This window comes from Scomber scombrus, chromosome 16 (assembly GCF_963691925.1).
Source record: "Scomber scombrus chromosome 16, fScoSco1.1, whole genome shotgun sequence".
Taxonomy (NCBI): Eukaryota; Metazoa; Chordata; class Actinopteri; order Scombriformes; family Scombridae; genus Scomber; species Scomber scombrus.
In genome coordinates this window covers 2114883-2139652 of record NC_084985.1, presented here as the reverse complement: position 1 = coordinate 2139652, position 24770 = coordinate 2114883, and the positions used below count along the sequence as shown (strand labels likewise).

Sequence of the window (24770 nt, the reverse complement as noted above, 5' to 3'; positions counted from 1 at the left end):
ATGAGGTCTAGACCTAAGTTAGACTGATGAAGAGCTGAAATAAAGTCCAATTGATACTGATGAAACCTTAACCCTTCAATCTCTGTTCATGTCACAGCCAGACTCAAGCTGATCCAATGGCACAATGCTACCACTTCAACATGCAGTGGGTTGGTAGTTAAAGAAATCACTGAAAGTCTTGTTAAGTTAAGGAAACTGGATGTTGATCAGTAATAGCAGTCTTGATAGTCATGTTACATTAATGTGATGATTCAGCGATGAAATCTTGAAATCCTGCAACTGCCGATGTCACAGCCAGGTCAAAGGAAGGGTTCACACCTTTTGCTCAAATCTGTTGAAGAGCAGAAACAAAGTCCAATGGCCACTTGGGGGTAGCAGAAACAATTTATGAGCACAACATATCATCAGCTTATAAATTGATATATTGAACTTATTATCAAACAGTTGCTTATTTCTACATCCAGCAGTTACTGATCAACATTATTATTATTTGGAGTCGTGTTTCTGTCCACCTGCTGAATGTAAAGTCCAATATTCTCTCTCTTTTAACTCTGTTTTTACTCTCTACCAACTCCTGAGGGAAATATCTAAATGCTCCCCTATGTTCTCCAGCTAGTCTACAGATAACTGTGTCTGTTTGCTGTTTGGTACTGAGCAGGTAGTGTACAGTGGCTTTTTTTAACAGCTTTTCCTCTGAAAACGATGCTATGAGAGCGCTGAGAGTGAACCGGAACAGTAAACTTGCAGCCGGACAGATAAACAATGAGCTGAAAACTTACTATAAAGCTCTATAAAGCTGAGAGGAGATTCAGAATCACTGATAATTCTCTGTAGGTTCATCACTACGACACAAACACATTATACACTGACATTTTATCCAATATATAATTATAGCTATTAAACTTACCGTAGTTGTCATGTACAGACTGTAGATATTGTAGACATTTTTAAACCTGTTCGTATTCGATAAAAAATTGAAGGTAACCAGGTTATCAATCAATTGGCCAATATCGACATTCTAGTCTGGACATCCTTTTCACAATGTTGATGTATTTTGGGTTTGGCTTTTTCTTCTCCTTAAAAGCCCCTTGAAGAGAGCTTTTAAACCAATGTCATGACACACATGAGGACACTCTGACTGTAAACCTAACGAGGAATAAATGCTGCAGTGGGTGTCTATCTAATTTTTTTAGAAATGAACTGACACCAGTCAAAGTAAACAATGATTTTGATGATAAACTCTGGAAGATTGCAGGAAAAGCTCTAGCAATGTAACCAATATGAGCTAAAACATTAAAAACTACTGGTGTGGTCCTTTACTTCAAGATTTTATGGTGAAACACACACACTCACACACCCTCTCTCTCTCTATGAACAATTTTTCCTACCTGCCTGTGTGTCTCAGCGCTGAATACCTCAATGGAAAAGTATCAGGACAGCGAGGAGAGTGTGTACATGAGTGTGTGTGTGTATGACATCTTATCCAGATAATCCTCTAAAGGGATTGGCAGCCATTGGCCTGGAAGGTAATAGATTACATATAATGAGATTAATGCGATGACAAGTTACAGAAATGGACACAACATAGCAAATTTAAGTGACAGAGTAAATAAAAATGTGAATTTAACAAATGTTACTAAGAGAAATCTCTCAGTTGAAGCACTGATCTGTTGATTTCATGTTTATGGATAGTGATCTGGACTTCATAGTTTGACACCATTTGTCCAACTCAGTTTCCTGACTTTACAGACTGTGTCTGTCTGCAGTTTGGTGCTGGGCAGGTAGTGTACATTGGGTTCATCCCAGCTTGATTGTTGGAAACAAATGCTGCTACTGCTGGAAACCAGTCTGATAAGAGTAAACAGCCCGGAAATCAAAACAATGAGAACTTCTGCAGAGTTGGGGATCATTCTCAGTGGGATCGTCATTAACAGGTGACCCTTTTCACATTGCACTCAGTAGATCTATTGTTTATGTCTACATGAACATTTTCATCAGTACAGCTTTAAAAGTTGCCCAATAATTAGAGAAAGGGTCATGTGTTAACAGCAATAGGCTGTATAATGAGCTTACAATCAATCCAACACCTATGTAATGTTAATCACATCTCACAACAAAATCATGTTGAACTGTCACAGCCCGGCTCTAGTCACACAGGTATTCACTGCAATGGTAAATTTAATCAAAACAAATTAATTGACAATTGCCAATTAAAATTGACAAAAATTATCGACAGGTAGGATAAAGCATGTAGGGAATGGATGAGTGAGCGTGTGGTGTGTGGATGTTATCTGGTGAAACAACCAAAGAAACAATACAGGAACGTGTCAGGGAGTAGTGAGAGAGAGAGTGGACTACAGCTTCTCTGGCTTTTATACATGGAGCACACTGAGCTCAGGTGTGTCCCATCCTGCTGATCAGTTTTACAGTTAATCAGGAACCAGCCCTGCAGACACAACACAGCAATGACGAGAGCAGCAAAACAGAGGAGCCGTTATAGAACAGAACAAACTGCAGACTGATTACACTCAATAAAATGTCTTGTTGATGCCACTGAAGGGAGCGGTTTTGGGACTATTAAAATCAAATGCAGAAGTACAGCTTTTGGCTTCAATTAATCAATCAATCTTTATTTATATAGAGCCAAAACACAACAAAAGTCATCTCAAGGCACTTACATTCACACATGCTGACAATAGAAGGAAAAACTCCCTTTTAACGAGAAGAAACCTCAGGCAGAACCGGGCGCTCTAAATGGGCGACCATCTGCCTCGACTGGTGACTGTAAAGGCGGTAAAACTTTCTTTAAAGCAGCTATAATCCATGTCTTTTACAATAATGTCTGAGCTGTCAGTGTCGTAGTGATGAACCTACAGAGAATTATCAGTGACTCTGCAGCTCCTCTCAGCTTTACGGAGCTTTATAGTTGAGTTTCAGCTCATTGTTTAGCTGTCTGGCTGCAACTTTACTGTTCTGGTTCACTCTCAGCGCTCTCATAGTGTCATTTTCAGAGGAAACGGGAAAAAAAAGAAAAGAAAAAGGAACTGTACACTACCTGCTCAGCACCAAACAGCAAGTTGGTAGAGAGTAAAAACAGAGTTAAAAGAGAGAGAATATTGGACGTTACATTCAGCAGGTGGACAGAAACACGACTCCTAATGAATGATGATGTTGATCAGTAACTGCTGGATGTGGAAATAAGCAACTGTCTGCTAATAAAATCAATATATCAACTTAATAGTCAGTGTTCTGTTCACAACTTGTTTCTTATTTCTGATTTTGTTCGGTTTAGATAAAAGGCTGAATTTAATTGCAAGAGTTGGCAAATAAAGTGCCTCCCATTACCTCTTCATATTGTTCCTGAACAGACAAGATAGAGAGGAAAATGTATTTGTGTGTCTGTAATGGACTGAATGGAGGTTCAAGGCTGTGTGAGCCCTCTAATGGGTTTATATGTATCGGTCGCCCCCTCCCAGAAGCCGCACTGTTCGTTCCATTAGAAAAACAGAAGAAGAAAAAAAGAGAAAGAAGTTGATGAAGGCAGACTGACATGAAGCACTGCACTTTTCTCATAAAGCAAAGACTTTTTCTCATGGCTATAATCATACATTAAAAGCATTGATTTGATCATCATAATTTCTTTCAACACAAAAGCAGCACAGTTGTTTTAATGAACATGATCATCATCTGACAAACACTTTTATAATTTCGGACGTGGACCCTTAAAAAATAAGCTCCTGTTGTTAAATCTTAAAATGACGTAATAATAATCTTAGATACCAAGCTTTTCATCCTCATCAACCTTTTCCCCGGTAGACCGTTAAACATATCAAACCCCCTCCAGGTTCACCATCAGTCACACTGAGGGCTCAGACAATGGGAAACGTTGCAGAGGGGTGAGTTTGTGTGTAACTGTAGACTCTGACTCATAGGTTTGAACCCCTTCTTTCCTCCCCTCTGACAACATGTCACTTCAGTGTTAATCTGCCTAATATGTCGCCTGACATTTAATAGTCAGCTGCAGCCCCAGCTAGGTGGTAGCTTTTGGTAAAATCAGTAACGTTAAGTCAAAATGTCTGTGGTGATAAAGGTCTATGAAGTCTGTTTCTAGGAGTTGGGGAGTACTAATGCATTTTGTATATTGTGTGGCTTTGGACTCCTGAGAAAGATCTGCTTTTAAGATATAGGAGGCTTTTATTGGCGAGTGATGTTGATTATGACGATGATGTTGAAGATGATGACGATGATGTGTGCTTGTGTGTGTGTGAGTGGAAGAAGGGGATGATATTTCATTGATTGTCCGTGTCCATGCATCAGTTTGTGTTTACGAGGTGTGTGTGTGTGTGTGTGTGTGTGTGTGTGTGTGTGTGTGTGTGTGTGTTTGCGCGTGTCCTTGGCTGAAAGGATATAAAAATCGTCAGGTCAGTCAGAGCAGAACAGAAGTTGAGGGGAACCACAGAAATCTCTGTCCAACAGCTGAAAGACAAGAAAACTGCAGAGAAAAAGAGACACAGGAAAGTGAGGTGAGTTTTTAAATAAATATTATATAAATATTACAAAAGGTTTAATTGTCTATCTTGTGTCTATCATAAATAAAACAGGTACGCAGGTTAATAAAATGACTTTTATTTAAGTTTTTTGGCATGTTTCTGAGATGTTATGGAAAAATAATTATACATTTAATACTACTTCTACTTCTACTTCTACTTCTACTACTACTACTACTTATAATAATAATTTTTATTTAGCATCCTTCACATAAAAAATGCAAATGCAGTTTTACTTTTAAAAATTAGAAAGCAGACAATTGAAACGGCATTTATATTATTAAAATACAAAGTACTTTACAAAAGGCAAACACGAGATAATAAATAAAACATTAAGAAAAAAATATCCAATAGAAAATCAAAACAGCAAAAACAGTAACAGTAATACCACACTAGTAAAAGTCCAGCATCCATCCATTTTTTTTGTAACTAAATACACCAACGTATACATTTGAGTAAAGTAAAAAAGTGACATTTACTTTAAGTAGTAGAATTAGTATTATATTATATTACATGTATTATATTTAATTCGCTGTTTTCATGATCGAATGTGCCAATTGATCACCATGTGACAAATATCTCCTGTTACTCTGTCTCATTATTGTACTGTTTATGCATAAATTACTTTAAATATACTAATATGTTATTATAAGTGTAATTTTTTTATAGTTTTATAGTGACTTAAGCCTGTGTATGTATAACACTGTAAACGTTTGAGCTGTGCTTTATAAATCATGATTGCTGTTGTTAAAATATATTACTTTTATGATTATTATTATTACTAGCAGTATTATTTCAAAACCATTATTAGGCTTTGGAAATGTAAATTTTTCTAGATTAGTCCAATAAAGCCAAGCACCTCATGTATGTGTCGCTGTCTCTGATTGGCTGTCAGGAGAATGTGTGCTGTGTGGTTATTGGTGGCTGTGGTGATGGCGGGCGTGGCCAGAGGAGCTGTCGGCCAGTGCTGGGAACATCGGAGCTGCCAGGAGCTCAACTCTGAGAGCAGCATGATGGTAACACACACACACACACACACACACACACACACACACACACACACACACACACACACACACACACACACACACACACACACACACACACACACACACACACACACACACACACACACACACGCACGCACATTATTGTTATAAATTGTGAGAGTGGTTTTCCTCTTACTTTCTCTTTCCTCTCCTGCAGGAGTGTATCCAGCTCTGCCGCTCTGACCTCAGCGATGACACACCCATCGTCCAGGGTGACGCCTACCTCCAACCTCCTCCTCCTTCACACCCAAATTCTCTGTCTGCCCTCTCTCTTTTACCTTTCTCCTCATCCTTCACCTCCCCTCAGGCCAAGCGCTCCTACTCCATGGAGCATTTCCGATGGGGGAAGCCTGTGGTGCAAAAGCGTCGCCCGATCAAAGTCTACACCTCCAACGGCGTGGAGGAGGAGTCAGCCAAGGCTTTTCCTGTAGAGATGAGGAGGCGAGAGCTTGCCAATGAGATGATAGCGTCCGAGGAGGAGGAGAAGGCACAGGAGGTGGCAGAGGAGGAGCAGGAGCATCTTCCAGACGGCGTCCACCAGAAGAAAGACGGCACGTACAAGATGAAGCACTTTCGCTGGAGCGATCCACCGGCCAGCAAACGCTACGGCGGCTTCATGAAGAGCTGGGACGAGCACAGTCAGAGGCCGCTGCTCACGCTCTTCAAAAATGTGATCAACAAAGATGGAGAGCAGCAGAAGAGAGAGCAGTGAAGAAAGAGAAATGAGCAGAGAGATAGATGAGCAGACAGAGACACTTTTACCAACCAAATCCAACAAATCATTAAAATTAAATGACAGAATATGTTGTTAGTCATTGCTCTCTAAACGACCCTTATGAGTGTTTCCTGATCTGACTCCCTTATCGGCATGCAAGCTTGTCTCGTAGAAATGTATTTTATATCCAACTTATTTGTTTTGCCAGTTACATTCAATGGGAATCAATATTGCTACCCAGATTATGTTCATTGTTTGTTGTAGTGTAGGAAGTGCTAAATTTCTGTAGTCGTTGGGAAATGGTCGGGACTTGATGCCAGAGACCGAAGTCCTGTGGGTGGATCGATATAAGCAACAACAGTACATTTTGTTTAGATTAGTCGTGGTTCTGGTCAAGCAAAACCAAAAAACTACACATTTCCTGTGGTTTGAGTTGAACTTTAATAAAGCAAACTTGTCTCACTGTCATTGTATTGTTCTCAGTGTTAAACCATTAGTCCACCATCTTACCCTAACCTTAGAGCAAGTACTGCCAAAGGTGTAGTGCCCAATGGTAACCATTTAAAAAAAAATTCACAATGCTTTTGTTGCTTTGGGTGTATTTGAGTGCAAGTGAAAAACAAATTACATGATGTCTTTAAACATTTTGCTGGTATGTTCATGGGTAAACATTTGACAATTCCTCATTGCGTTGACAAACATCTTACTCCAGGTGGCACCATGCTTCCTTCAAAATGCATTTCCTGTTGCAAATTAATTGTATATAAATATTATTTGTGAGACTGGGTTTGAGCCAGGACGACATTGTTTGTTAGAACCTTCCAAAAGCTTTGTCTCCTCTATTGGAGACTGTCCTCTCATGAATAATGACAGAATCAGTCCCAAAATGACAACAATTATATAGGTTCCAGTGACAGCCCCCTCTAGTGGCCGCATTGGTTATTATGTAAATGTAAACAAATTGGTGAAGGTTTGGTCACGTTTGGATGGCTAAAACTACTTGGTAAATAATCTCACAATTTCTTGACCCTGCTTCCAACTTCATGTCCTCACTATGAGAACTTAAAGGTTGCACTACTTCCTGACAAACAAGAGTCATAACCCACAAGGCCACTAGGGGTCACTTGTCTGGAAAACATAACAGGAATAAATAATTTTAGGCACTTTCTTGTTGGGACACTCTAATTGGCTATTTCAGCAGAAACAGGCAGCAGATAATTTATTGGGTGGCATGATGAAGGCTCATTAATAGACATTTTTTGACCAGTACTCATTCTGCTGCCTGTCTGTAACTCCATCCACAGGGATCGGACAAAAAGAGATAGACAGAAAGAGAGAGGATGAGTGTAGATGAACTGTTTGATGTTTATTGAATAATGTAAAAGTTTGTATATGACATGAAAACATAGTTATTTGCAAGCAAAAGACACAGGACATGTTTTTAAATATCTATCTATCTATCTATCTATCTATCTATCTATCTATCTATCTATCTATCTATCTATCTATCTATCTATCTATCTATCTATCTATCTATCTATCTATCTATCTATCTATCTATCTATCTATCTATCTATCTATCTATCTATCTATCTATCGATCTGACCATTTAAAAAAACACAATCAGAGTTTAATGGTGAACGTGTCAAAAGGTTGGAGCGAGTTTGTAGCATTATTTTATACAAGTATCTATATTATCCTGTTTAACCTAACATATAGATAGTGTACAATGCAGTTTATCTGACTTATGTCCTTGTGCTGCTCTGTGTGAATCACTTTGGATAGCAGCATGAGGAAGAAGGCCTCTATCAGTGACTTGAAAATTGGTGCAGTACCACAATGTGTCCACCAGAGGGCAGTAAATATATATATGGGAAAATGCAAGCAGCAACTTCTATGACTTGCGGCCAATGTGGGCCCACCTTAATGTCCACTTATCACCCCTTCTCTCCAATTCAATTTTAAACTTTTAACCTCAAGTGCTGTTTCACAGAGGTACTGCTGTAGACTCTTAGTTTTTTATGGTTGATTGGCTGATTAATTTCTTTATACATTTTGGCTGCAATTACTGAGACAGATGTACAGATAAACAAGGAGAATAAAAAGGCATGTCATACTTGTCTCATGAAAGGTGATGTAAACCACTGGGCCATGGAACATATGTCATACATATCAATTCTCTTATTACCGAAATTATGAAGTCTTACTAACGTTACAATGAGACAAAGTCAGTAAGATTTAATGATTTCATATAATACGATATATATGTACAGAAACAGGTGATTGGATGAAAAATCTTTATTGTTTCAATATACCAGTAATTTCAGCATATCAATGCAAGCATAAAAAATGTTTTCTTGAATATTAAAACCAGAAAGGAAGAAACATCATTACTGCCACATTTAAAGAGACAGAGGGAGAAAAAACCAGAGTTGCAGACATCAGAGTGAGAGCAGTAGCAGAGTAAAACCAGTAGCAGAGTCCCAGTGAGTCAGGTCAGGACTGGGAACACTGGTCTCTCCTCAGTGTCTCTGAGAGTGGAGACTGGGAGCCCTGGGTGGCCTCACAGGTCACAGAGCCCACCTTCCTCCACTGGTCTGCAGTGAGCCTCAGGGTGCTGCTCCAGCTGTAGTGGCCGTCCTGCTGCAGCACCCCGGGGCTCCTGCTCTGCTCCCAGCAACTGCTACTACAGCTGCTGCCGTCCACCTTCCAGGCCAGACTCCAGTCTGAGGGGAAGCCCTTGTTGGCCAGACACGTGAGCGTGGCCTTCCCCTGCTGCAGCTCCTGGCTGGAGGGGGGCAGCACCGTCAGGGTGGGGGCGACTCGACCCACTGGAGGAGGAGATAGAGAGACAACATGAAGAAAGTTCATACAAAGAGAAAATAAACTCCACCCTGTTGGTTGCAGCAGAGGAGGATGCTGGTTCTGTTGCACTTTCTCAGATTGGATCAAACTGGTCTTCAGTGTTTCACTTCCCTCTCTGAGCTCAGTAACCATGGCAACAGACAGGCATCACTAATGAACCATGACAACAGACAGGTTTCAGTGCTAAAGATAAAAAGCTGAAACCAACCACTCTTACTCAATTGTATAATTATCAACAACCAAACTAAAATAATACATTTTGATTATTAAAAAATCATCCATTAGCAGGAGTGTTAAAATGTTTTTCACTGAAGCCAAATGTTCAAGATTACTGTCCTCCTGTAAGCAGGTATCCTTACTGAATAACGACGTTTCTTTACTGTAAATATAATGATGAACATTTTAAACAACTTTTTTAAATGTCAAAATTACTTCTACTAATCCAGGATATGATTTATATCCTACAGCGGTGTTAAATTCACTGTCAGTTCTAAATTTAATTTGTCATTAGTGTGAGAGTAAGACTGAGCAAAACACACATTTACAAAAACTACAATTCCTCATTAAAGAGATTCAAAGATTCTTGAATTCATTTTAATTAATTAATTTAATAAATGTTTAATGTATTACTTTTTGAAAACTTTTAAAAAGGTTTCTCTGACAGAATAGTATTCATAACTCTTTTACAGAAGATTGTCTTCTATCAAAACACTGTTTTAAACATTTAAATATATATTTTTTACAACAATAGAAATTCATAAACTGTCAAAAATGTTATTGAACTTTTTTTATATTTTTCAACAGATTTGAGGAGGGTAGAAAAATAAGTCTTCAATTATAACTTCAACATTGTTAAAATATGAATTGTTAAATACTATATATGCTACATTTGTTAAATTAAAATAAGATTATTATATTGATCGAGTTGAAAATGTACTTACAGTTAACTTCCAGTCTGGTTCCTCCACCGAACGTGAACCACAGTGATACAAACTCATTGAGCCGTCGTACAAAAACCTCTCACTGTAGAGAGACACGGAGACACGGCTTGACACAAACAAACTCTTAAAAAACTGTTCCTGCTTAAAAAATATTTATTTCATATGATATCTAATTAAATAGTGCCACATTTTCTTTAACAGTTAATCACATTTTCAAATATAATGATTAATTTGTCCAAAAGTAAAATTGATTCTTTTAACATTAAATGAAAACAGACAACATGTACTGAAAGAAAATTCGTCTGAAGTCATCAAATCAAATCTACATAAAATGATCACTGACGCATTATGAATCAATACTCTGATAAGTTGATTGATCCATTGATTAAACAGCATCATCAGAGTAATCCAAGTCCCTGTTGGAGTCAGTCAGAGCATTTCCATAGAGAGCCACTTTGCATCAGCAGCACCATGCTCCAGTGGTCTGGGAGAGTTTATAGTCCTGAGAGTTGAACACTGGATGACTGACAGCTGTCCTTCATGACAACAGAAGCCACAGAAATCCTCCTCATCAAAAACATGACTTTGATCTCCGTCCTCATCTGGACTCTCCTCTGCTTCACTCAGGGTGAGGAAAATCATTTTTCTGTCCTGAGAAAATCATTTGGAGTGTAGCTGAGTTTCACCTCACCATCTCATGTCCAGTGTCTTTTCTCTCTTTTCAGGGTCTGTTGGAGAAAATCGTGTCTTTACACAGCCAGCAGCCAAAACAGTGCAACTCGGTCAAACTATCTCTATTGACTGTAAAGCTAATATGGGACTATGGAAATACTCTGACACAAAATATATTCTGGCCTGGTACCAACAGAAAACTGGAGAAGCTCCTAAACCTCTGATATATGTAACAACAGACAGATTTTCAGGAATCTCCTCCAGATTCACTGGAAGTGTAGCAGAGAATGGAGTTGACTTCACTCTGACCATCAGTGGAGTTCAGGCTGAAGATGCAGCAGTTTATTACTGTCAGAGTATCGATATTATCAACAGTCAGTATGTGTTCACACAGTGAAAAAGCGTCGTACAAAAACCTCCCTCAGTCACACTGAACAGAAACTGAACTGACTGCTGCAGCTGGAAGCTACTGCAGAGACTGATACAGTTCACTGAACAACACACACACACACACACACACACACACACACACACACACACACACACACACACACACACACACACACACACACACACACACACACACACACACACACACATTTGAAGGTTCTTGTGTGTGAAGACAAGAACCTTCAAATGAATCCTAAACTTGATGGGAAGCCAATGTAAAGATGATAAGATGGGTGTGATGTGAGTCATAGAGAGGTACAACCAACAAATCCTGATCCTAACACCTCACTGCCCCCCCAGTGATAAAGATCTGTATAAGCTCAGTGATAAAGGAGGGTGTCTGACCACGTAGAGCTCTAAAAGTGATCACATGTGTGTTGAATTGATTATGAAAGCAATTTGTTTTTTTTTAAAGAAACTAAGACAGGTGGGACATGAGAACTTTTGAAGGATCTGCTCAAAGGCCAGACAATGACACTGTGGACCACTTGTTAGTGATCCAGGGATGTGAAACACTAATGAAAATGAAGTTATAACAGTTTACATGGAAGAAATAAATGTGTGAATGATCATCTTCATCTTAGCTAAATTAAAATATACCCCTTTGATAAACTAATTTAAAGGAAATCTGGAGACTCAGATGGTCCTACAGTCTAAATAAACGTCCTGATTAAATGTATTTGCTGGTATGAACTCCTTTATCCCTCTCTCTCTCAACAGGAATTCAATTTAAAAACCTTCATTCAATATAGATCTCCCAGAAGTGTTGCTGACATGCTCATTTTGGGACATTTTTAAGATCATATTTCATTCATACTCCATTATGTCTCCAATGACTTAAACAGTCAAAGCTTTTGGGAGGAAACAGCATGATATGTTGAGGACAGCTACAGTTGACTGACTCTGTGTGTTTGCATATCTGTCCTGCCTCTCTGCTCCCAGCCGTTAAGAGGCCAGTGTTGATCAGTGGCTGTCCAGACCTTTCAGAGCCACTGACACGCCGCCAGCACAATGATGATGTCACTGACTCTACTGCTGGGCACCCTGGGGCTCCTTGTTCAGGGTGAGACTCTCTGCTGAAAACTTGGCTTCAGGATGCAACCGGGTTCACCACAATGATGTTCTGCTGTGATGGAGAAACACTGAAACAAGCAGCATTTACCTTCTTCCATCTATTCTCCATGTTAAAGAAATGATACTCTTCTGTTTTCATGTTGATCATCTTTCTCCAAGCTGGATTTGTCTCAATAAGCCTTCTCCTCTTTTTCATGTTTTCCAGGTTCATCAGGACAAATCATCCTGACTCAGTCTCCTGGACCTCAGTATGCTGTTCCAGGACAGACTGTCTCCATCAAATGTAAAACCAGTTCAAGTGTTTACAGTCATCTTGTTGGTGCCAACTTGCTCCACTGGTACCTTCATAAATCTGGAGATGCTCCTAAACTCCTGATTTATAGAGGTACAGGCCGTCAGTCTGGAGTTTCAAATCGTTTTAGTGGAAGTGGATCAAACTATGACTTCACTCTGACCATCAGTGGGGTTCATGCTGAAGATTCAGGAGTTTACTACTGTCAGTATGGTTGGTATTCAGAGTTCACACAGTGATACAACGTCGTACAAAAACCTCCCTCAGCTGGAGAGGAACTGATCTGACTCAACAGCTGCACTCAGACCAAAACAACAGAGGCTTGACATAAAAGACATCACTTATTACAGCAATAACTCTATAATTATACTTTTAGTTATTTAAAGTAAGTAATATGAAAAAGTATTTTTAAGATTATTTAGTTGATACAGTGTCAGAACAGGATCACTGTGTTAGAGTGAGTCTTATTCAGAGTCAGAGACAAATATCAGTAGACAAAGGTTAAGGCTGGCCCTGGTTAAAACAGAGACTCTTACTACACTTCTCCTGCTCTCTGTCAGGTTTTACATCCAGGCCCACCACACCTCAGCTTTCTGTACATGTGTTCAAGTCCTACAGGTTTGACAGTGAAACAGGGACATGTAAAGGGTGTCCCTTGTCATCAATGTAATGTGTGTTAAACATTTGAGCCCCCTCTAAAAACAGTATGATGATGTGTCAATATTTCACAGGTCACAACCAAAGATCACATTCGTTTTATGTGATTGTATGCTGATGATATTATGCTTTTTATTTCTAAAGCTACAACAGTTTAACAAGTTCAGATATATTCAGAAGGTTTTACTTTTCTCAGAATGTCAAAACAACAAATTAAATAAAAACATGTTAAAACTGATTTAGAATTTGAATATTTAGAAGAAGCAGATCACCCTCATGGCACTTTAGAAATCTGTAATATGAACTGAAACACGCTCAAGTCTGACAGACGTGTTTTATTGTTTAATTTTCAGCATACTGGTATATAGACAAACAGCAGACAGATGTGAAGGAAACCATGTGTTACCAGACTTCCTGGTATGTCCATTTATATTGAGGAGAGATCAGTTTTTGTACATTTAATGGAAACACTGCTATCATTAAGAGAGATTAATATGATCATTATAATAATAATAAAGCTGCAAATATCGTTGATTTGATGAACACGTTTTTATTTTCATGAAATATTAAAATCAAAAAGCAAGAAACATCATTACTGCAACATTTAAAGAGACAGAGGGAGAAAAAAACAGAGTTGCAGACATCAGAGTGAGAGCAGTAGCAGAGTAAAACCAGTAGCAGAGTCCCAGTGAGTCAGGTCAGGACTGGGAACACTGGTCTCTCCTCAGTGTCTCTGAGAGTGGAGCCTGGGAGCCCTGGGTGGCCTCACAGGTCACAGAGCCCACCTTCCTCCACTGGTCTGCAGTGAGCCTCAGGGTGCTGCTCCAGCTGTAGTGGCCGTCCTGCTGCAGCACCCCGGGGCTCCTGCTCTGCTCCCAGCTGCTGCTGCTGCTGCTGCTGCCGTCCACCTTCCAGGCCAGACTCCAGTCTGAGGGGAAGCCCTTGTTGGCCAGACACGTGAGCGTGGCCTTCCCCTGCTGCAGCTCCTGGCTGGAGGGGGGCAGCACCGTCAGGGTGGGACGGACATCACCTAGGAGACACCAATCACATTAGAGGACAGGGACCACACAGCTGTCAAACACCAGACACTTGGACACCTTTACTGTGTGAGAGGGGATTTTCCCCTTTAAGGAGTTTGTGTCAGATGCTTTTTCTGCTCCACCAGTCACTCACTCACACATTGTTTCACTTCCCTTTAAGAAACCTCTCATGCAGATCAGCACAGAAAGAATCATCGTACAGTTTGACCTGAAATATATCAAACTACACTGCAAATAAAACAACAAGATTTCATCACTTTCTCATCAAAATCATCAAATATGTTAACAAAGCATTACATTACAACACTCACTGGAAACATCACCAAACACAGAAGATGAACTGACCACCAGCTGATTTCAAACATCACTTAGCAAACTGTTCAAATGACTTCAAACTACATTTGAAACAATACAGAGATCAGAAATTTGGCACATTTTCAAACACCCATTGTTATCATCACTCTGCTTCATTTCATTTGAACACATTATATTCCAATCAATGGTAAAAAACTGAATCTAAAAATTAAAAATGATTCTTAGAAAATCACTTTAACCAGGGATGTGTAAAGAACAGTTTAGTGAAGCTGCTCTGAGTTATCCTCCATGGTAAAGAAGGAGAAATACAACATGAATACTAATAGTGCCGAAATAAAAATGATATTTTTATCTACTGTAAACATTCAAAAGCTTAATTCAAAACACTATTTTACAATATTGTATTTATCATTTGAGCAGAAACTTACTTCCAACATCCAGTCTGGTTCCTCCACCGAACGTGTACCACAGTGATACAAACTCATTGAGCCATCGTACAAAAACCTCTCACTGTAGAGAGACACGGCTCTCTGACTTTGACACAAACAAACTCTACAAAATAAGTTCCTACTTTTAAAAAATGTATTTATTTTATATGATGTCCAATTAAAAAGTGCCACAACTTAAGCAGTTAATGAAATGTTTACTGATTTATTGTTAAATTTGTCTGAAAGAAAAATATTTTTTAAAGAACATTCAATTAAATTAAACAAAAGATGTACTGAAAGAAAATGTGTCTGCAGTTGTCAAAGCAAATCTACATAAAATGATCACTGACACATTATGAATCAATACTCTGATAAGTTGATTGATCCATTGATTAAACAGCATCATCAGAGTAATCCAAGTCCCTGTTGGAGTCAGTCAGAGCATTTCCATAGAGAGCCACTTTGCATCAGCAGCACCATGCTCCAGTGCTCTGGGAGAGTTTATAGTCCTGAGAGTTGAACACTGGATGACTGACAGCTGTCCTTCATGACAACAGAAGCCACAGAAATCCTCCTCATCAAAAACATGACTTTGATCTCCGTCCTCATCTGGACTCTCCTCTGCTGCTGCTTCACAGGTAAAGTCCAGAGAATCAAACTCCTCTCCTCTATGAACATCCGTCCCTCTGAAATGAAGTCCACAAAACCATGATGCTGCTTTATGTTTTTGTCTCTGTATCCTCAGAGTCCAGAGGCCAGATCACAGTGACTCAGCCTGCAGCAGTGAGATCTGAACTGAGAGGATCTGCAACCATCAACTGTAAAACTAGTAAAGCGGTAGCTGTTTTTAACGACAAAAAAGAAGCTTTATACTGGTACCAACAGAAAGAGGGAGAAGCTCCCAAACCACTCATTTCCCGTGCTGACCAGCGACTATCAGGGATTTCAGAACGTTTTTCAGGCAGTGGTTCAAAAACTGACTTCACTCTGACAATCAGTGGAGTTCAGGCTGAAGATGCAGCAGTTTATTATTGTCAGACTGCATATAGCATCAACAGTCAGGCTGTGTTCACACAGTGAAAAAGCGTCGTACAAAAACCTCCCTCAGTCAGACTGAACCGAAACTGAACTGACTGCTGCAGCTGGAAGCTACTGCAGAGACTGATACAGTTCTCTGAACACACACACACACACACACACACACACACACACACACACACACACACACACACACACACACACACACACACACACACACACACACACACACACACACACACACACACACACACACACACACACACACACACAGATTAAGGCATCTGATAATTTATACACTTTTTAAAAAATTATTATTTTTAGTTTATTTATTTAAAAAGGGACAGTGTACATCCATGAACATTTCAAATTAAAATTTAAATGTACCGGAATGTATCCGTTGTCCTATAACCTATTATAGATAATAATCACATTATTTTTCACGACTGTTCTCAGTGATACAAACACAGTCACAACTCTCAGACTGGGACTTTGTGGGTTTTTTTCTGCTGATCTACACATTTATCTCCCCTGAACCATCGAAACAGACAGACTGCACTCACAAAATGAATCCTACTAATACAACGTGACATTAAACTGGTTACATGTGGATGTGACATCTCAGTAGATTGTCATGGTTGGTTCGCTGTATTAATTTTACTTAGTTACTATTGTCCAACAGATGCTCTCAGACTTTTTTGAGAAGAAGACTGTGTGGGAGAGGGCTTATTTTGAGTTGGACCTTTTTAGAAAGACTGAAGTATAACTTTAGCTGCCTTTATTAGTTGGGCTGTTCTCTGCCTTCCAGTCTGTCTTTGTGTTGTATGTGTGTCTGACTCTGTTCAGCTTTTCCCTCCACACTTTCCCTGCACACCTGCCTTGCATCATGTTCATCAGCCCTGCTCTGCTCCCAGTGTTTTTCCCAGCCAATCACTCCCAGCCTGCACTTGTGTCTAGTCACCTGTTCCCCATTCCCTCATTAGTCCAGACAGAATTCAGCATTGTGTTTTATCCAGTCAGCTAGTTTTGTTTCTTACGTATGATTCAAAGAATAAAGACCTTTTTATTCAGTCCTGTTTTCGGTCTTCATTTATGACCACCTGCTCCACCATTCATGACATAGATTCATTAGTCTGAGAGGAAGATTGATTTAAACACATGAAATATTTCCTGTTAATACACTCAGTAATAAATGCTTAGCAGATTTCTTCAGATGAAATTACAAAATTGCGTTAAAATTAGCAAATATGTTTTCATTCAGTCTTGAAAGAGAACTTATGTGTCGAAATATTGACTTAAATAACCAGCTGCACTTTGTAAGAAGAGAATAAATAATAAGAATAGAAACTGTCTCAAATGTCTTTCATTGAAGAGTTAGTTGTTATTGTTAACATCCAGTCTGGTTCCTCCATCAAAAGTCCACCACAGTCATACAAACTTATTGAGTGATAGTTTTAAAACTTCTCACTGTAGAGAAACATGGTTCTCTGACTTTCAACCCAACAGCCTACAAAATATGTTCTAACTGAAAATTTGTCTGCAGTCATCAATTCAAATCTACATAAAATGGCCACTAAATCATAATTAATCAATACTCTGATGAATTGATTTATCCCTTGAGAAACATCATCAGAGTACTGAGAGTCAGTCAGAGCATTTCCATAGAGAGCCACTTTGCATCAGCAGCACCATGCTCCAGTGCTCTGGGAGAGTTTATAGTCCTGAGAGTTGAACACTGGATGACTGACAGCTGTCCTTCATGACAACAGAAGCCACAGAAATCCTCCTCATCAAAAACATGACTTTGATCTCCGTCCTCATCTGGACTCTCCTCTGCTGCTGCCTCACAGGTAAAGTCCAGAGAATCAAACTCCTCTCCTCTATGAACATCCGTCCCTCTGAAATGAAGCCCACAAAACCATGATGCTGCTTTATGTTTTTGTCTCTGTATCCTCAGAGTCCAGAGGCCAGATCACAGTGACTCAGTCTGCAGCAGTGAGATCTGAACTGAGAGGATCTGCAACCATCAACTGTAGGAGCAGTGAGACAGTTGGTTCTTTATCCTGGTACCAACAGAGAGATGGAAAAGCTCCGAAACTGCTCATGTACTGGATTTCCCATAGACCATCAGGGATTCCAGGTCGTTTTTCAGGCAGTGGATCAAATTCTGACTTCACTCTGACCATCAGTGGAGTTCAGGCTGAAGATGCAGCAGTTTATTATTGTCTGTGTTATAATGAAATCAACAGTCAGCATTTGTTCACACAGTGAAAAAGCGTCGTACAAAAACTTCCCTCAGTCAGACTGAACAGAAACTGAACTGTCTGCTGCAGCTGGAAGCTACTGCAGAGACTGATACAGTTCACTGAACACACACATACACACACACACACACACACACACACACACACACACACACACACACACACACACACACACACACACACACACACACACACACACACACACACACACGATTTATAATGTTCATAGTGTCTCTATCAGTTTTCGTCCCACCTCAACAACCTGAAAGTTTCCTCAAATAAAGAGATCAGTTCCAGTGAAGAATCCCAGTCAGACCATTAAAACCACAGCAACATCTAACAGAATCAGCTCCACTGATGTCCACACACACACACAACAAAATCACTATATATGAAACATGAATGTCTGCAGATTGAACTGAAATCTCAGGACACTGAAGATTCATATCTGAAATTCAACAAATATTTTCTGTAATAAAAACAGAAAACATGAATTATGTAGTTCTACAATATATTCAGTACATGTCACTGAATAAACTGCTTATGGACCAAATTCATTACATGACACCAAACACTCCACACTTATAAACCCATGATAACAACTGACTGTAAATAGATTCAGTTTCATATTCAGATACTGAAAACTTTATTTATCCCAGAAGGTAAATCCAGTTCCACAGCTGACCCAGTCCACATAAATCAAACTCTCTCTAGCAGCAGCATTCAAGCACTGACATGACAGTGACAACACACACAAGCAGTGGACACACTCTGGCACACACAGCTCACCACATACATGCAGGTTTATGTGAGGAGCAGCTGATAACAACAAACAACACTAACTTAAAAAGAAAATAACCTGTAGTCTACACAACTTTAAAGAAGGTGATCTACATTTCAATGACTACCATCTGCATTGAGCAGCCTGACAGCAGAAGGAATAGCTAGAAATGCAAAATGTTATTAAGGCAGAATAATGAAGTTTACGTAAATCAGTACAGCAAGACACAAAAACGTTGGAAAGCGAACTTGTACATCCAGTTTGTTATTGATACATATGCGTGTGTTGTGTACATAATCTCTTACATGTCGAAGGCAGAAAGGGAGATGGGATTGTTGCTCCCTAATGCCCAAAGAGAAGCATCAAAGGACGGGAGTGTTAGTGCTAAAGAGGCATTGAGAAGTCTAGACAGAGTTTATCTACATGACAGAGATGTGTGTGCTAAAATACTTTTTACTTTTTACATTTTTAAGCACTTAAAAACTTTTCTTTTCCTTGAACATTTCTCTTCCTCTGCTTAATTTTTAAAATTTTATTTTTATATTTTTGCAGTTTCTGTATGTAAAGCGTCCTTGAGTCTGTGAAAGGGCTATATAAATAAATCATTATTAGTACTATCAAGAAGAATCTCTCTGAATTATTCTCTTACAAATATTTATAAGAGCACCTACAACGTTTTGAAATGACGTCTTCATCAGGTAATACTCAGCATTTGACCAACAAGATCCGTATATAAACTGAATGCCAAAACAAACCATCAATAACATCAGCATGTAAAAATCTGAGGTATCGGCTACAAATGACAGTGAGTTGTTCCAGCAGTGAGGAGGAAACAGCATGATATGTTGAGGACAGCTACAGTTGACTGACTCTGTGTGTTTGCATATCTGTCCAGCTTCTCTGCTCCCAGCCGTTAAGAGGCCAGTGTTGATCAGTGGCTGTCCAGACCTTTCAGAGCCACTGACACAACTGATTTAGAATTTGAATATTTAGAAGAAGCAGATCACCCTCATGTCACTTTAGAAATCTGTAATATGAACTGAAACATGCTCAAGTCTGACAGATGTCATTACCTTTTAACTGAAAATCAGCTGATCAGACTGCCTAACCTCTCAGTTGACAAATCAGCTGATTGGGACTGAGACTTGTTTAATTTTCAGCATACTGGTATATAGACAAACAGCAGACAGATGTGAAGGACACCACGTGTTACCTGACTGCCTGGTATGTCCATTTATATTGAGGAGAGATCAGTTTTTGTACATATAATGGAAACACTGCTATCATTAAGAGAGATTAATATGATCATTATAATAATAATAAAGCTGCAAATATCATTGATTTGATGAACACGTCTTTATTTTGTTTGAAATATTAAAATCAAAAAGCAAGAAACATCATTACTGCAACATTTAAAGAGACAGAGGGAGAAAAAAACAGAGTTGCATCAGAGTGAGAGCAGTAGCAGAGTAAAACCAGTAGCAGAGTCCCAGTGAGTCAGGTCAGGGCTGGGAACACTGGTCTCTCCTCAGTGTCTCTGAGAGTGGAGTCTGGGAGCCCTGGGTGGCCTCACAGGTCACAGAGCCCACCTTCCTCCACTGGTCTGCAGTGAGCCTCAGGGTGCTGCTCCAGCTGTAGTGGCCGTCCTGCTGCAGCACCCCGGGGCTCCTGCTCTGCTCCCAGCTGCTGCTGCTGCTGCTGCTGCCGTCCAGCTTCCAGGCCAGACTCCAGTCTGAGGGGAAGCCCTTGTTGGCCAGACACGTGAGCGTGGCCTTCCCCTGCTGCAGCTCCTGGCTGGAGGGGGGCAGCACCGTCAGGGTGGGGGTGACTCGACCCACTGGAGGAGGAGACAGAGAGACAACATGAAGAAAGTTCATACAAAGAGAAAATAAACTCCACCCTGTTGGTTGCAGCAGAGGAGGCTGCTGGTTCTGTTGCTCTTTCTCAGATTGGATGAAACTGCTCTTCGGTGTTTCACTTCCCTCTCTGAGCTCAGTAACCATGGCAACAGACAGGCATCACTGATGAACCATGGCAACAGACAGGTTTCAGTACTAAAGATAAAAAGTTTCAAACTGAAAACTCCTACTTTAGTTTCAGTAACACACTTAAACTTCAGTGTTAAACCATTTAATGTTATGTATTACAGAAAGAATTAAACACTTTTACTTGAGCATGTGTGAGTTTTAAATGAGTTTTTTTTTACACATTTATCAATACTGAACCATCAACACAGACAGACTGCACTACTGACACATATTAAGTGCTGGAAAATGAATCATTCTAAATAAGCATGTGTTTAAACGATCTCAAGAGATATTATGGTATTCATTGTCTATAGTGAGAATAATAATTATCATTAAATTCATGAATCTGAGAGGAAGACTGAGTAAAACACATGAAATGTTTCCAGATAATAAGGACACAATTATGAGTCAAGTTATTGTCTTCAATAAGCAGCTGTACTTTTAAAGAACAATATAAATAATAAGAATGAATTATAATTTCTGTGTAACTAAAGAGTTTTTTCATCTGATGTATTTTTATCTGTATTACAGTGAAGCCTGTAGTGATCATTGCAAAAATATTACATTTTTAAAACTACAATCCAAAATATTGAAGTAAAGCCTGAATTTATTGACTGAAAACACAATAAATGATAAATATGAGATTATTTAGAAGTTAAATGTACTTACAGTTAACTTCCAGTCTGGTTCCTCCACCGAACGTCCACCACAGTGATACAAACTCATTGAGCCGTCGTACAAAAACCTCTCACTGTAGAGAGACACGGCTCTCTGACTTTGACACAAACAAACTCTACGAAATAAGTTCCTACTTTTAAAAAATGTATTTATTTTATATGATGTCCAATTAAAAAGTGCCACAATTTAAGCAGTTAATGAAATGTTTACTGATTTATTGTTAAATTTGTCTGAAAGAAAAATATTTTTTAAAGAACATTCAATTAAATTAAACAAAAGATGTACTGAAAGAAAATTTGTCTACAGTCGTCAAAGCAAATCTACATAAAATGATCACTGACACATTATGAATCAATACTCTGATAAGTTGATTGATCCATTGATTAAACAGCATCATCAGAGTAATCCAAGTCCCTGTTGGAGTCAGTCAGAGCATTTCCATAGAGAGCCACTTTGCATCAGCAGCACCATGCTCCAGTGCTCTGGGAGAGTTTATAGTCCTGAGAGTTGAACACTGGATGACTGACAGCTGTCCTTCATGACAACAGAACCCACATAAATCCTCCTCATCAAAAACATGACTTTGATCTCCGTCCTCATCTGGACTCTCCTCTGCTGCTGCTTCACAGGTAAAGTCCAGAGAATCAAACTCCTCTCCTCTATGAACATCCGTCCCTCTGAAATGAAGCCCACAAAACCATGATGCTGCTTTATGTTTTTGTCTCTGTATCCTCAGAGTCCAGAGGCCAGGTCACAGTGACTCAGCCTGCAGCAGTGAGATCTGATCTGAGAGGATCTGCAACCATTAACTGTAGGGTCAGTCGTAAGATTGATGTAGATTGTGGTGCATCGCGTTTGAGCCCCTGTTTAAACTGGTACCAACAGAGAAATGGTGAATCTCCTAAACCTCTCATTAAGTTTGCTGACCAGCGAGCATCAGGGATTCCAGGTCGTTTTTCAGGCAGTGGATCAAACTCTGACTTCACTCTGACCATCAGTGGAGTTCAGGCTGAAGATGCAGCAGTTTATTACTGTACAAGTGATCACAGTGGAGTTGGGTTCACACAGTGAAAAAGCGTCGTACAAAAACCTCCCTCAGTCAGACTGAACAGAAACTGAACTGACTGCTGCAGCTGGAAGCTACTGCAGAGACTGATACAGTTCACTGAACACACACACACACACACACACACACACACACACACACACACACACACACACACACACACACACACACACACACACACACACACACACACACACACACACACACACACACACACACACACACACACACACACACACAAATTGGATGTCAAAATTGATGTTCCATCAATTTAATAGTGGTTTTCTATACTGATTCACCCAAACTTCATTAACCTGCCTTTTTAACAAACCTTTTATGGTTGTATTTTTAATTAAAAAGCGGTAAATATGTCTGTTAGAAATTGTTGGGAAGAGATTGTTGATAAGTGTTAAGAATTGCTTAAAAATATATATAGCAAAATAAGTATTTGGCATTACTTTAAGTTTGTATAAGAAGTTTTGAAACAACATTATCAAAACTGATGTGAAATTCAGCTCCAGCTGTTTGTTTCTGTGTCTGATCTGTTGTCTTGTCAACCTGCTTAAACATAACAGTTAGCTGATGACTGTCTGAAACCCTTCACACTCAACAGAGAAGTACATACAGTGCTGCTTGAAAGTTTGTGAACCCTTTAGAATTTACTCTATTTCTGCATAAATATGACCTAAAATGTGATCAGATTTCCATCCAAGTCCTAACACTAGATGAGGAGACATCAGACATCATTTATTCATTGAGGAAAAGTATCCAATGTTGCATATTTGTGTGGGACAAAAGTATGTGAACCTCTAAGATTATCAGTTCATTTTAAGGAGAAATTAACAGTCAGATGTTTCAAACAATGGGTTTAACAATCGAGCATGAGTCTGGGAGGCCCTAATTTATTTAAAGAGAAATCCGGTTCTTCACTGTCAAAGTCTGAAAGTCTGAGCTTCACATCACAGGTTGGTGGAAGTGTGTGATGACTCGAACAAAAGAGATTTCTAAGGACTTAGAAGAAGAGATGCTGATACTTACCAGGCTGGAAAGGGTTACAAGACCATGTTGAAAGAGTTTGGACTCCATCGGTCAACTATAAGGCAGATTGTGTAGAAATGGAAGATATCCAACATCAGTGTTTACAGTGTGTTAATGTTTTTGAATAGCTGAGTCAAAGTATTGACCTTAATTCTACAGAAATACTGTGGAAGGACCTGAAGCAGGCAGTTTGTGCCAAGACGCCCAACAACATCTGTTCTGTAAGGAGGAATGGGTTAAAGTTTTCCAAGCAGATGTGCAGGGATGATAAAAAGCTACCAGAATGTATTGCTGTGAAAGATGATCACACCAGTTATCTAAAGCAAGGGCTCACATACTTCTGCCTCATACAAATAGGAGAGATAGAAGGAGATGTTTCATTGTCTCATTTGTTTAATTGGTTCCCTTTTTCTGGTTTTAGGACTTGTATAAAAATCCAATCACATTTTAAGTCATATTCATGCAGAAATATAGAAAACTGTACAGTGTCCACAAACTTTCAAGCAGCAATGTAAGAATTGTGAGCTTGATGTAGTTAAAGTATTGCAGGTCAGTGGTTCCCAACCTAGGGGTGGGGCCCCTCCAAAGGGTCAGCAGATAAATGTGAGGGCTGGTGAGATGATTAATGGGAGAGGAAAGAAGAAGAAACTAAGTTCTGATACACAAATGTGTTTTCAGTTTTTGGAATTTTTCTCTAATCTTTGATTTTTGCTGAAATATTGGATCATTTGAACATTTATTGAAAGCATGTGAGAAGTTTAGAGGGAAAAATCACTATTTGGTGGAGCTGTTAACAACTCATAGACATCTGAGATGTGAGCCGACTACACACT

General features: G+C 39.4%; 2 protein-coding genes and 3 gene segments (V, D, J or C); 3 read left to right on the top strand and 2 right to left on the bottom strand.

The window, feature by feature from the left end:
• Positions 1 to 5446: 5446 nt before the first annotated feature.
• Positions 5447 to 6308, top strand: LOC133996251 (pro-opiomelanocortin-like). The gene is made up of 2 exons (XM_062435840.1): positions 5447 to 5563; positions 5754 to 6308. The coding sequence occupies exons 1-2, from the start codon at positions 5447 to 5449 to the stop codon at positions 6306 to 6308; spliced, it is 672 nt and encodes a 223-aa protein (XP_062291824.1).
• Positions 6309 to 8638: 2330 nt separating this feature from the next.
• On the bottom strand, positions 8639 to 10151 carry LOC133996281 (Ig kappa-b4 chain C region-like; the record flags this gene model as incomplete). The annotated part of the segment is given in 2 exon segments: positions 8639 to 9142; positions 10118 to 10151. Coding segments are annotated over 2 exon segments (369 nt in total), but the record flags the coding sequence as incomplete, so codon positions are not given.
• Positions 10152 to 12250: 2099 nt separating this feature from the next.
• LOC133996795 (immunoglobulin kappa variable 2-28-like) lies at positions 12251 to 12844 on the top strand. The segment is given in 2 exon segments: positions 12251 to 12302; positions 12519 to 12844. Coding segments are annotated over 2 exon segments (378 nt in total).
• Positions 12845 to 13792: 948 nt separating this feature from the next.
• The window catches only part of LOC133996249 (Ig kappa chain V-III region MOPC 63-like), a 630498-nt gene continuing 619520 nt past the window's right edge, over positions 13793 to 24770 (bottom strand). The window contains 2 exon segments of the V gene segment in view: positions 13793 to 14292; positions 15046 to 15080. Of these exon segments, the coding sequence occupies positions 13961 to 14292; positions 15046 to 15080 (367 nt within the window).
• The window catches only part of LOC133996245 (immunoglobulin kappa light chain-like), a 630565-nt gene continuing 621292 nt past the window's right edge, over positions 15498 to 24770 (top strand). The window contains exons 1-4 of the mRNA XM_062435832.1: positions 15498 to 15683; positions 15791 to 15821; positions 17857 to 17933; positions 18041 to 18337. Coding sequence (XP_062291816.1) covers positions 15593 to 15683; positions 15791 to 15821; positions 17857 to 17933; positions 18041 to 18337 — 496 coding nt within the window. The 5' untranslated portion in view covers positions 15498 to 15592. The remainder of the gene's footprint in view (positions 15684 to 15790; positions 15822 to 17856; positions 17934 to 18040; positions 18338 to 24770) is intronic.

Coding starts and splice junctions, on each gene's coding strand:
- LOC133996251 (XM_062435840.1), top strand. CDS start 5,447: ATGTGTGCTGTGTGGTTATTGGTGGCTGTGGTGATGGCGGGCGTGGCC. Junction 5,564..5,753: donor ACTCTGAGAGCAGCATGATG/GTAACACACACA, acceptor CCTCTCCTGCAG/GAGTGTATCCAGCTCTGCCG.